The following is a 13,176-nucleotide window of genomic DNA, read 5'->3' as shown; positions in this document are numbered from 1 at the left end:
GTGTGTGTGTGTGTGTGTGTGTGTGTGTGTGTGTGTGTGTGTGTGTGAGAGAGAGAGAGAGAGAGAGAGAGAGAGAGAGAGAGAGATGGCTCACTACTGCTCTCAGGGAAAGTTAGAGACCCATCCTGGCAGGCTCCAAAAACAAAGCCATAGAAGCCAGATCAAACCAGATGGACCCAAGAAAAGAAGTCCAGAGATCCTGACCAAGTAAAGAGAAAAGGTATGAAACACTGCTCCCAAGAAATCCCCTCCCCAAGGAATAAGTATTCCACCCTGTAGTGAACAACTATCAATGAAAGACAGAAACCCAACCCCAGGGTGCGCTCTCCTTGAGCTTGCCTGCTCTCATATCTCAACAGTGGACTCTCATTTTCATAAACTTTCCTACTGGCACACTCAACTGTTGTGTCTGGTCTATCCTTGAATTCTTTCTTGCAAGGAGACCAAGGGCCTTTAGCAACATCTTTGGGATGGGCTGGGTCAAGGCCTTAGGGCCTCAGAGAGTCTCCCCAATTCACCTGGCAACAATTTCAGCATTAACAAGTCCATATTGGAGGCACCTGGATGGCTCAGATGGTTGAGCATCTGCCTTCGGCTCAGGTCATGATCTCCAGGTCCTGGGATTGAGCCCTGTGTCGGGCTCCCGGCTCAGCGGGGAGTCTGCTTCTCCCTCTCCCTCTGCCTCTCCCTCTGCTTGTGCTGTCTCTCTCTCTCTCAAATAAATCAACAAATCTTTAAAACAACAACAACAGGGCGCCTGGGTGGCTCAGTCGTTAAGCGTCTGCCTTCCGCTCAGGTCATGATCCCAGGGTCCTGGGATCAAGTCCCACATCGGGCTCCCTGCTCGGCGGGAAGCCTGCTTCTCCCTTTCCCACTCTCCCTGCTTGTGTTCCCTCTCTCACTGTCTCTCTCTCTGTTAAAAAATAAATTTTAAAAAAAATCTTAAAAAAAAAAAATAAAACAACAACAACAAAAACAAGTCCATATTGTTTTTCTAAGTATTCTTTGGAACTGAAATTTAAATATTTTCTTATCTAAGGAAAAAACCTGTTGACTACATAAGAGAGGCAATTCACAGTATTACCATAATCGATTTTCCAACCTAAGGTTTCCATGACATCAGCAAACTATGTCCTAAAAAGATATGCCTACCAACCAAATCCAATGAATTGTTCTAATAACTGTACTAATAACTGAACTCAGTCCACAACCTTGGATATTTGGAAAAAATGAATGCTGAAATGTGTAAGACAAATTGCAAACATTCATTAATAGTAAAATGTTATGTGACTCTTCTCCTATAAAGTAGTCCCATTGTGGCTCAATGATACAGAGTAAGGGCAAGAGTGGGCCAAGGAGCAGGAAAAGAAGATGCATTACAGAGATTCCAGAACCACACATAATTAAAAGCAAACCCCAGGGCACCTGGGTGGCACAGTCGGTTGGGCATCCAACTCTTGGTTTTGGCTTGGGTCGTGATCTCAAGATCATGGAATTAAGCCCTGCATCAGGCTCTGTGCTCAGCACAGAGTCTGCTTGTGATTCTCTCTCCCTCTCCCTCTATCCCTCCTGCTCGTGCTCTCTCTCTCTCTTAAATAAATAAATCTTTTTTAAAAATTTAAATTTAAATTTAAAAAAGCAAACCCCTCCGTAAGGGCTTTATGTTTTACCCTTTAAAAAGAATTTTCTAAGTTCCTTGCTAGGCATTTCTAAGTAACAACATATTAACCTGCTACCTCCTTTATAAGAATGAATTTGTAAGAGTAGAGATTGGAATTGGTGATAACTAACTGAGGCAATTTGGCCTCGGCATCATATTTGGATTTTAATAAATAGTTCTCTTTTTTCCAAGTCATTTCAAATTATGAGATATTAATTAATCACAGACTGCCTAAAAGCAACATTTATTTGCTTTAGGGAGTATTTCTTGTGACTTCATTGGAATTAATGATATGATCTTTTTCTCTTGTCAGTAGATCTCTCTCGTAATCATTAAAATATGCCTGCTATAAATGGGGGGAGCTCCATATATACAATCAGCAGCTGAAAAAATCTTAGTCAAGCAATCTTGAATTTTTTAACTTTAGAGGGCATCTTCAGTTCAAGTTCATATGCACAACGTTAAGAGTTTCATCTTTACCATAAATGGAAAGTATGCTGGCTTACATCTTACTTATTGGGTTCTGATTACATCAATCAAACCTAAGTGGCTACAATACAGTGACCACTAAACAAATGTCAAATGAATGAATAAATACTCCAGGAAAGAGCCTTCCTGGAAGAAGGAGTTACCATTACCTAGAGAAGGGGAGGCATTTAAGGGAAGGTGGACGGTTAGTGAATGTTACTCTCAGAAATAACAGGAAAATAACAGGACTGTTCCAAAAGAACACATACAAAAAAGATTCAGATATAAAAACGACATCAGGGATCACAATAGTTCGTACTTTATAACATTCTTAAGTTGGAAGCTTTTGGGGGTCACATTTATTAGTGATTAGCAATAAAAAGCCTCAAAATAAAAGAATAAAATAAATAGGTGTATGTCTACAGGGGCAGCAAAAAAGAGAGATCTACCTTATGGGACTGCTGGGAAGGAGGAAAGGAACCCCAGATATAAGATAAGGGTGAGTAATGCCAGCTTTAACCAGAAACAGACAACACAATGGCATAAGATGATGTTTTTTCATTTTATATTAAAACAGAGAGCATGGCACATAGTAGCTGTTCACAGAATGTCTGCTGAATAAATGATTCCTTCCTACCATCCCTCCTCCACTTCTTCTTCCCTTCCTCCTATTTATGTATCCCTCTTCCCCTCTTCCTTCCCTCCTTCCCTCTCTCCTCCTCTTTTTCCTTCCATCCTTCCTCCTTCTTTCCTTTTTCCTTGCACCTAGTCCCTTCATTATTCCCTCCATCATCCAACATCCATCCATTTCCTCTCCCTCCTTTCCTCCCCACAGTCTGCAAAGTCTAAAGCATCAAGAGATTCCTTGACAAGGGTCTTAAAAACCTTTCAGTTTGCCCTCCTGAAACCTATTCAAGATGTATTTTAGTTCTAGGCATTGAAAATAAAATGACTCTGGCCTCACTTCCTACCAAGAGAAAAAAGTCCACAGAGAGAATGGATGGATATTGTTTGCAGAAGCTGTCTTTGTGGTTCCCTCCAAGGATAAAAAGGTCACACTTCGCAGCACAGAAATTAGCATAATCCTACCCTGAGGACGCCCAGAAATAGGTAAAAATCACTTTTAGATCAGCCCTTTGTTCCTAACGGATATTTGAAAACCAATTCCCACATCGCTCCCCCTTTCCCACCTCCCCGAAAAGTGGCTACAACAAACACTTTTGCTCCCCACCCGAGTCCCTTTAGTCTCATACTCCAAAACGAAAGAATTGCAACTGAATTCAGTATCAGTCTCTTACCCTGCCAGGAAAGCTAAGGAGTAGGAGTTGTTCTTAGAAACAAATGCCGAGCGATGGGTCTGTGTCATCTTGCCTCGGGAAGGTTCTTCATTCTCTGAATCTGAGAGGCGCGCAGGACACTGGCAGGAGACAAGGGAGACAACACTGTCTATTTGGTGTGCCCATGGACTCTCCCAAAGTTATTGTTTCACAGCTATCGTACGTCCTGTCTCTCAGGGAGCACCCATGTTTCCAACTGCCTCTTGGAGGTCCTGATCTGGGTATCCCAAATGTAGCTCAAACTTAATATATCCAAAATTCAATTCACTCTTTTCTTCTCTAAGCCCCACTACCAACCCAGCTAGAAGCCTCGATGTCTTCTCTGACTCTCTCCTTTCCCTTTCTTCAGAGTCATGGAAGTTCTGAATACACCCAATACTTCTCGATATTTTATTTCATTTGCACCCTATTAAGAAAGGATGACCTGTCTTCTCCCGGTGGCAAACTGAGGCTCAGAATAGTTAATGTGCCTAAGACTGTAGAGTTAATAAGTAGCTAACACTAGGACTTCAATCCAGAGTGTCCATCTCCAAGCTGCCTCCATGCCTGTTCCACTCTACTCCTAAAATGCATTCAGATCTAACCCTTCCCATGTATACTCACTGACACTGCCTTTCCTTAGATTCTCATCCTCTTCTGCCTGGACTGTTGCAATCATCTACTTACTGCTCTCGCCAGCCTTTCTTCCTTCTAATCCTACCATACTATCAAGCACACAGATATAACCTATTACTCTACTCTCCGTGTACCATCATAGCCTTTCAAAGCCTCTCTTCTGGGCATGCTATTCCCTTTGCCTGTAACTCCTATTCCACATTCTCTGCCTAAAAAATACTCATTGGCCCTTCAGGGGCATCTTATATGCCACTTTCTCTGCGAGGACTTCTAAATACCCCTAGAGTCAAGCTTTTTCCAACATGTTGATACTCATTCAGTTACCTTCATTTTTAGACTCTTTTTGAGTCTTTCAGTTTACATTTGAAGTTTCTTTATATGCACTTAGAAAAGAAGTCCAGAAAGACAGTTACCAAAATGTTCATAAGGGTTGTCTCTAAGTTGTTGGATGATGAGCAACTTTTCATAGCATATCTCTTTGCTATGACTGTAACTGTTATACCAATTGTTTTCCAATAATTCACACTGTTATTGGTATTAACTGTACCATAACAAATCATAAGTTGTCATGTCCATTTTATTTCCACTCCAAACTGATAACAACAGATGGTAATACCTTCCTCTAGAATAAGCACTTTCCTCCCTCCATTTGAATTCAACTTGATAAACATGAATCAAACACTTGTGATATACAAGATACTGTGGGAGATTTTAAAATAGCTAGGACACATTTCCCTTACTCAACAAACTTATAAATCTAGTAGAGAAACACAAATACACAAGCATAATGTAATGGAGAAAGAAATAAGTCCTGTAAATTTACAAACTTGGGAGGGGAGAGAGTAGATGGTAGGAGTGGAGAAACAACTGAGGAATCCCTATAGGTTCCAGGAAGGTGACTGCTTTTGCACTGGGTATGGAGAGATGAATAGCCTTTCAACAGGTAAGCAGTGTGGCATTTCAATTAGATGAAAATGCAATAGCAAAGACTCTAAGGAGGAAAAGCATAAAGTTATATATTTGGGGGAACACAAACAGCTCTGTTCCCTAGAATTTGGGGGCATGAGTAAGGATGGGAAGATCAGTTAGAACAATACTAAGGACCTGAATGTTGGGGTAAAGAATTTTCATTTAATTCCATAGGAAATGGGGAATCACCAAGTCTTTTGGTGCAGGAAAGTAAAATGATCACTTCAGCTCTAATCATATTGTTCTCTACATAAAATACAATCCTTCAGCTGGCTTTCCACTGAGCCTCTCTTGGAGGCTCTCTCTTTGGTCCCAATTTGAATGTAGTCTTGGCAGACTAAATGAAATTCTTTTTCCAGTACCAAAAACTCTTAAGACCTATTTTAAAGCAAAATCAGAGGCCTTTAAAAGTCCTCAAAAAGACAAAAGCAAACAGAAAAAGAGATACCATCACAAAAATCTAAAACTTTATTCAATGTGTTTTTGCATATAAAATTTTGTGAAACTATTGCAAAAAAAAGGATTTATACTTCCTGATTCCTTTTAAGATTACAATTACGAAAACAATGAATCATGGAACACTACATCAAAAACTAATGATGTATTGTACGGTGACCAACATAATAAAATTAAATTTAAAAAAAAAGATTACAATTCCTTTTAAGATTATAAAATGCAGTTGATTTCTATTTCAAAGCTGGTAGTGGCAAAAGAAAAAATAATTAGAGCCATTTCCTGGCCTTGACATGAATTAATACTAGAGATCATTTCCTAGAGGAAACTTGGATCTGGCCAGCCCAAAAACAGCAGGTTCTTTCTATCAAAGGACCCCAGTGGAGGGTAAGCTCTCTTTGTCAAGATCGGTCTGTCCTAAAGAGAAAGGTCCTTCTGGGTCATTTTGCCTAAGGGATCTAAAGGACGGCCCTGCTGGGGTGAAGAGGCAGAGTTGTAGTCTAGAGATCACAGACCACAGTTGGGGCTATTAGTCAGAAAACACACTGTATGCACAAAGCTATCATATTTTACTCTTGCCTTCCTAGCTAAATTGCATCCTCTCCAGTCTTTTTCCTTTTGTAGTTCCCAATGAACAGAGCATTAAGAGTATGCAAGCATTTCATGTTTGTTAAGTTGAATCTTTTAGAAGGGTGAAACCCTCCAAAATGCAAGTGGTTACTTTTACAAGAATTAAATAATAACGATTATTATTGTTATAACTGGGATCAAAAATGCACAGTTGACAACAGCAAATACCATGGATCCAAGAAAGCTTAAATAATTTCATTTCCTCAAGTTCAGGAAAAATGCCTTTGCAAAGAGTGAAGCAAAAGCACAGTGAAATTAACTAACCTGGCCAAAGCTGTACAGTCTGTTACAATGCCGGGACCTGTTTAAGAGGCCGAATCCTTGGGGCGCCTGGGTGGCTCAGTTGGTTAAGCGACTGCCTTCGGCTCAGGTCATGATCCTGGAGTCCCTGGATCGAGTCCCGCATCGGGCTCCCTGCTCGGCAGGGAGTCTGCTTCTCCCTCTGACCCTCCCCCCTCTCATGTGCTCTCTCTCTCTCATTCTCTCTGCCTCAGATAAATAAATAAAATCTTAAAAAAAAAAAAGAGGCCGAATCCTGGTGCAGAGATTTGGTTTTCCTCTATTCTGTGTTGTCTGTCTTATATACAGTAAAGCTTTATTAATCCCAGCTAATTAGAAAGTTAACCTGAAATACTAACAAGTCTAAATCACAAACTATTTTAAAAGATAACGACTCTAAAGCTATCTTAAGTACACACAGCAAGCCATAGAAAATGTCTGATCCAGTATGATGTACTAAAGAAAAAAACTCAATTGTAATTATCCATTTGAGTACCCAGTGGGCCTTCCCAAAATGCTTTCTTACATACATTAAATATACCACTTATAACCTTTTCCAGTAATTCGCTTGGTAAATAAGTAATGAAAAAAATTCGGGCAAGATTTGGCAAGATTAGAAATCTAATTAGAGTTAAACTACGTAATCTAACATTGAAGACCTACCTTGTATCTAGCACTATGTTGCTTAAGGCATTAAAAAGAATAGAGGGAAATCAAATACAAGCTTTAAGGAAACCTAGTTGAGGATATAAGATGTACAAAACTCAAATGTCAAATAACAACACATAAGTCAAAATGACAACATACGTATCAAATTTCCACAAGTAGTATTCTATACTAGGTATTTCCCCTCACTCGCCTTTTTTCCCAACTGTTCCCTTAATCTTTCCACACAACTCTATTGTCCCATTCATGAGTTACTCTCTCCAGCTCCCATCTGGACACTAGGTTCTTCACTACTCGTCCACTACACGGTCAGCGACTATTACTGCTCTCACAGCTCACCAACACAGGTTTTCAGACCCATGTCACCTGGGCTAATGACTGATTTTGAGCCAGCTGTCCATCAAAACCGTGATCTACTTACATGTTCCAGATCTGTCTTCAGTACCAATGGCTCATCTCTCTTTTTCTGGTCGTCCATTTTCCTTTTCCCTGTTTCCGTATCCTCCGATAACAGCTTGTGGATTTGATCTTCAGAGGTTTTCTCCTCTTGTAACTTTTCCTCTCTCAGCTAAAAATACAAATCACACCGAGAAGGAGAGTTTTCGGCAGACTTCAAAACATCTTTTACTCAGTAGTCTATCAGAATGAACAGATTATATGGCAGTTTGAGACTATTTTTCTTACTAGATATAAAGCCCTCTTAATTTTTAAGTAAGTCTGCTTTCACTTGCTTGACTCTTGCTGAACATATACTACAGCAGGGCTTTAGATTTAAATGCTCTGCATTCTTGGGCGCCTGGGTGGCTCAGTTGGTTAAGCGACTGCCTTCGGCTCGGGTCATGATCCTGGAGTCCCGGGATCGAGTCCCGCATCGGGCTCCCTGCTCGGCGGGGAGTCTGCTTCTCCCTCTGACCCTCCCCCCTCTCATGCTCTCTGTCTCTCATTCTCTCTCTCTCAAATAAATAAAATCTTAAAAAAATAAAAAAATAAATGCTCTGCATTCTTGAACAATATGAAGTGATAAAAGCTAAGATAACACACATAATCAAAAAATAAGATTTATTCACTTAGCCAAAGAAGGTTGAACCTAAAAACGTTCCTTATTCCCATAAACCAGATATAACTGTATTAAGTGAGGAGAAGAGCCGAGAGGTAGGCCACAGAAGGCCAGAGAAGCTGGGCGAGGCAAGACAGGTCTCCAGTCCTAGAGGCAACAGAAAAAATTATCACAGTTCCAATGTTCTGCAGTTTATGCTATTATCTTGTGGCCCAGAGGGTAGGTCAAAATACATGGTTTACAAAGAAATATAAGGCAGAGGCCTATGCTCCTAAATTGGGGGAGGCAGCAGGGCAGTATGAAAATAAGATGAACTTTGGAATAAAAACCTGGGTTCTGAGGGTTCTGTCACTTAGTTAACAGCTATATGATCTTGGGCAGATGAAGCATCAGAAAGGATCATATGCTCACCTACAAAATAGGGATAATGCTACTTACTTTGCAGATAGTTTTAAGAAATAAATGAGATAATAATATGAAGTACTTAATGTGGTGTCTTGCTGTGTACTTCTAGTACATTAAGAGTTCCTTTCTTAATCTCCTTTTATTCTCTTTTCACTGCCTGGGGTTTTAATAAAACTTAAATGCCGTAATGTATATCAAAGCAATTACAGGCTACTAATATTTTTAATCATATTTGCAAAAAAAAAAAAAAAAGCCAAAGAACAAATATTTTTCATTGGCTGTTGCCTCAGGGATAAAAAGCAAAAACAATAACAATAAACAACAATTAAGATTTAGACTTATCTTTCCAATTTCTATAGATTTGATTCCTACAGGCCTAAATTAGTCTTTAATACACTGAGTCTAATTCGAGAGGTTACGAATATACAAAGAACACCATACACAATGTTATGTCAGGAAGAGGCTCAAATGAAACAATGTACTCCAAACTCGGCCCAAGTCAAACAAGAACACAAAAGGAAAAAAAGCAAATCCATAGCCAGGGAGAAAGCAAACCTAAAATCTATGCTAACTGCCCATGTGAAAGCTCAATGACTTTTGATGATATTAGATGAGAAATTCTTATTTTTTTTTTAAGATTTTATTTATTTATTTGAGAGAGAGAGAATGAGAGACAGCATGAGAGGGAGGAGGGTCAGAGGGAGAAGCAGACTCCCTGCCGAGCAGGGAGCCCGATGCGGGACTCGATCCAGGGACTCCAGGATCATGACCTGAGCCGAAGACAGTCGCTTAACCAACTGAGCCACCCAGGCGCCCTAGATGAGAAATTCTTGTTCAACAAATTGACCACAGGCTACACAAAGGGGCATTTCTTTTCAGAGCATAGAGAGGCAGAGTGGCAAAAAAGAGAACAAGTTTTAGCATCATAAGAATTGCTATCATTTGGGGCGCCTGGGTGGCTCAGTCGTTAAGCGTCTGCCTTTGGCTCAGGTCATGATCCCAGGGTCCTGGGATCAAGCCCTGCATCAGGCTCCCTGCTCCGCGGGAAGCCTGCTTCTCCCTCCCCCACTCCCCCTGCTTATGTTCCCTCTCTCGCTGGTCTCTCTCTATCAAATAAATAAATAAAATCTTTAAAAAAAAAAAAAGAATTGCTATCATTTATCGAAGTCCTTGGTGTCAGGTGCTGAGCTAAGCACTATATATACATTACCTCATGTGAGAAAACTAAGTTCTAGGAGTTAGGTAATGTGTTCAAATTCACAGAGCCGTAGTCCTGGAGCTAGAATTCGAATCTAGGCTTATCTCAGTGGTTCTCATCCGAAGATGATTTTACATCCCCGGGTACATCTAACAATGCCTGGACACACTATTAAATTTCCTATTGTATATATTTTAGTGTTTTGTTTGGTGCTTAATGGTGTTTACATACTATGTCCTCTGGTTTTTCCAGTGTTTTAAAGTGTATCCTTCTGCTTCCTAATAATACTTATTGTTGCTCTCAAAATTTTTGACAATGAACTCTGACAACAACTACTTTTCCGGGCGCCTGGGTGGCTCAGTCGGTTGAGCGACTGCCTTCGGCTCAGGTCATGATCCCGGAGTCCTGGGATCGAGCCCCACATCGGGCTTCCAGCTCAGCAGGAAGTCTGCTTCTCCCTCTGACCCTCTCCCCTCTCATGTTGTTTCTCTCTTTTTCTCTCTCAAATAAATAAATAAATAAAATCTTTATTAAAAAAAAAAAAACCGATGTTGCTTCCAAACATCCTGCTCACTGGTACACCAGGGGTTGGAAAAACAACGCTAGGCAAAGAACTTGCATCAAGATCAGGACTGAAATACATTAATGTGGGTGATTTAGCTCGAGAAGTCTGATCAACGGATATCATGGAGTCTGGCAAGATGGCTTCTCCCAAGAGCAGCCAAAAGATGCACAGATGATGGCACAAATCCTGAAGGATATGGGGATTACAGAACATGAGCCAAGAGTTATAAATCAGATGTTGGAGTTTGCCTTCCGATATGTGACCACAATTCTAGATGATGCAAAAATTTATTCAAGCCATGCTAAGAAAGCCACTGTTGATGCAGATGATGTGCGATTGGCCATCCAGTGTCGTGCTGATCAGTCTTTTACCTCTCCTCCCCCAAGAGACTTTTTATTAGATATTGCAAGGCAAAGAAATCAAACTCCTTTGCCATTAATCAAGCCATATTCAGGCCCCAGGTTGCCACCTGATAGATACTGCCTGACTGCTCCAAACTATAGACTTAAGTCTTTACAAAAAAAGGCATCTACTTCTGCGGGAAGAAGAACAGTTCCACGGTTAAGTGTTGGTTCAGTTACTAGCAGACCAAGTACTCCCACACTTGGCACACCAACCCCACAAACCATGTCTGTGTCAACTAAAGTAGGGACTCCAATGTCCCTCACAGGGCAAAGGTTTACAGTACAGATGCCCACTTCACAGTCCCCAACTGTAAAAGCACCGATTCCTGCAACCCGCAGTTCAGAAATGTTCTGATTAATCCATCATTAATTGGGTCTAAAAACATTCTTATTACCACTAACATGGTGTCATCACAAAATACTGCCAATGAATCATCAAATGCATTGAAAAGAAAATGAGAAGATGATGATGATGATGATGATGACGATGATGATGATGATGACTATGATAATTTGTAATCTAGCCTTGATGCTTGTAACATGTATACTTGGTCTTGAAACCATTGTACTGAGATTAAACATGGATGCTGGGTATTTTCAAGTTGTGTTGTAGAAAACTTAAATGGCATTTAATGAGTAAATATGGTTATCCTTTCCGCTTGAGATGTTGGGTTTTCTTTAATAGGATTAGTAATGGTTATTCATCATCCTTTAAGTGTAAAAATAAAAATGTTCATCAATTTGAAAAAAAAAAACCACTTTTCCATTGCAATGTTGAGTCTCTAACCCACTGTCATCTTGATACAGCTAAAAATTTATAAAATTGAAAAACCCACATATGCATTTAAATCTTCACATGAATCATGTTTCTTTCTTCTCTATACTGGGTTCTATAGAAGTTATTTTCTTTTCCCTTTTGAGAGTTTTTAATTTTTATTTATTTTATTTTATTATTTTTTTTAAAGATTTTATTTATTTGAGAGAGAGAGAATGAGAGACAGAGAGCATGAGAGGGAGGAGGGTCAGAGGGAGAAGCAGACTCCCTGCCGAGTAGGGAGCCCGATGCGGGACTCGATCCTGGGACTCCAGGATCATGGCCTGAGCCGAAGGCAGTCGCTTAACCAACTGAGCCACCTAGGCGCCCTTGATAGTTTTTTATAAGGACTTGAGAACTTGGTCTCTAGGAAAGAGTTTTCATATTCAGGGAAAATACCTCAGGGCGTGTCAGAAAATAGCATATACACTTGAAAAAGAAATATCAATAGCTGCTCTGTACTGAACTCTTCTTTGTTCCTGGCATTAAGTTTATAGAGCTATCCTCATTTAAACATTAAGGACTCTGTATGTATCCATCATTATCATTCTGTAGACACAAAAATTAACACTCAGCGGTTAAAAGTCACAGAGATTGAATACTGAAGAGCTTGAATTTTAAAGCAAACCACTGTCTTCACATACCAGGGTTTCTCAACCTCAGTACTTTTGGGCCACATAATTCTTTGTTATGGGGAGCTGAACAGAGTAACATAACAAGGAAAGAAAGCCAATAAAAGTGGTGTGACAGTTGGTCCAGTAATTGGCTACAGAAGACAATATGAGAAATTGCATGAAATGCATCTCAAGACTGCCAGTCTGAAGTGAGGGAAAAAAGGGAAGCATATATCTACTGACTCCTACCTCCCATGGACCAAAGTTTGCTCTGCAGGGTGTTAAATACCCCTCATACTGGCTTGTACAACTTGAGCAAGTTCCCATGGTGGGCACTGCCAGAGCAATAACAGAGAAGCCCAATTCTAACAGCAGGAGGCAGGCAGTAGGAGCTAACCCAGATCTCAAGCTGCACCAAAGTGAAGCTGCCCGCTACTGTAAATGGAATGATTTTTACTGCTTCCGTTTTTAGATGCTAATTATTAGAGAAAAACTATTGACTTCTGTACATTCATCTCATACCCAGTCACACTACCAAGAAATACCACGTAACTTTTTCCTGAAAATATCTTTACTTTGCCTACTAGTTTTTTTTAAGATTTTATTTATTTGTCAGAGAGAGAGAGAGCACAAGCAGGGGGAGAAGTAGGCAGAGGGTGAAGCAGGCTCCCTGCTGAGCAGAGAGCCCAATGCAGGACTCGATCCCAGGACCCTGAGATCATGACCTGAGCTGAAGGCAGACGCTTAACCGATTGAGCCACCCAGGTGCCCCCTTCACTTGTCAAAACTAGTGCACCTGGGGGCACCAAAATTTGTTGATCCATTCAAGCGTTGTACATTTGGGTTGTATTTAGTTTGGGGCTATTATGAATAAAGCTGCTAAAAAAACCATGTCTTTTACATATGTGAAAAGAAGGGCCATATGTACCCCAATGTCCATAGCAGCAATGTCCACAATAGCCAAACTGTGGAAAGAGCCGAGATGCCCTTCAACAGACGAATGGATAAAGAAGATGTGGTCCACGGGCGCCTGGGTGGCTCA

At 40.4% G+C, this 13,176-nt stretch overlaps 1 protein-coding gene and 1 pseudogene across 1 annotated transcript in view; one reads left to right on the top strand and one right to left on the bottom strand.

Moving 5' to 3' along the window:
• Nucleotides 1-13,176, bottom strand: part of RNF169 (ring finger protein 169) — an 82,862-nt gene that overhangs the window by 21,376 nt on the left and 48,310 nt on the right. Inside the window, exons 4-5 of the mRNA XM_034995142.1 lie at nt 7,499-7,645; nt 3,427-3,545 (exon numbers count right to left, since the gene is read on the bottom strand). Coding sequence (XP_034851033.1) covers nt 3,427-3,545; nt 7,499-7,645 — 266 coding nt within the window. The remainder of the gene's footprint in view (nt 1-3,426; nt 3,546-7,498; nt 7,646-13,176) is intronic.
• LOC118003910 lies at nt 10,314-11,225 on the top strand (annotated as a pseudogene).

This window comes from Mirounga leonina, unplaced genomic scaffold (assembly GCF_011800145.1).
Source record: "Mirounga leonina isolate KUSES-001 unplaced genomic scaffold, KU_Mleo_1.0 Mir_92, whole genome shotgun sequence".
In the NCBI taxonomy this organism is placed as follows: Eukaryota; Metazoa; Chordata; class Mammalia; order Carnivora; family Phocidae; genus Mirounga; species Mirounga leonina.
This window is presented reverse-complemented; position numbering and strand designations above follow the sequence as displayed.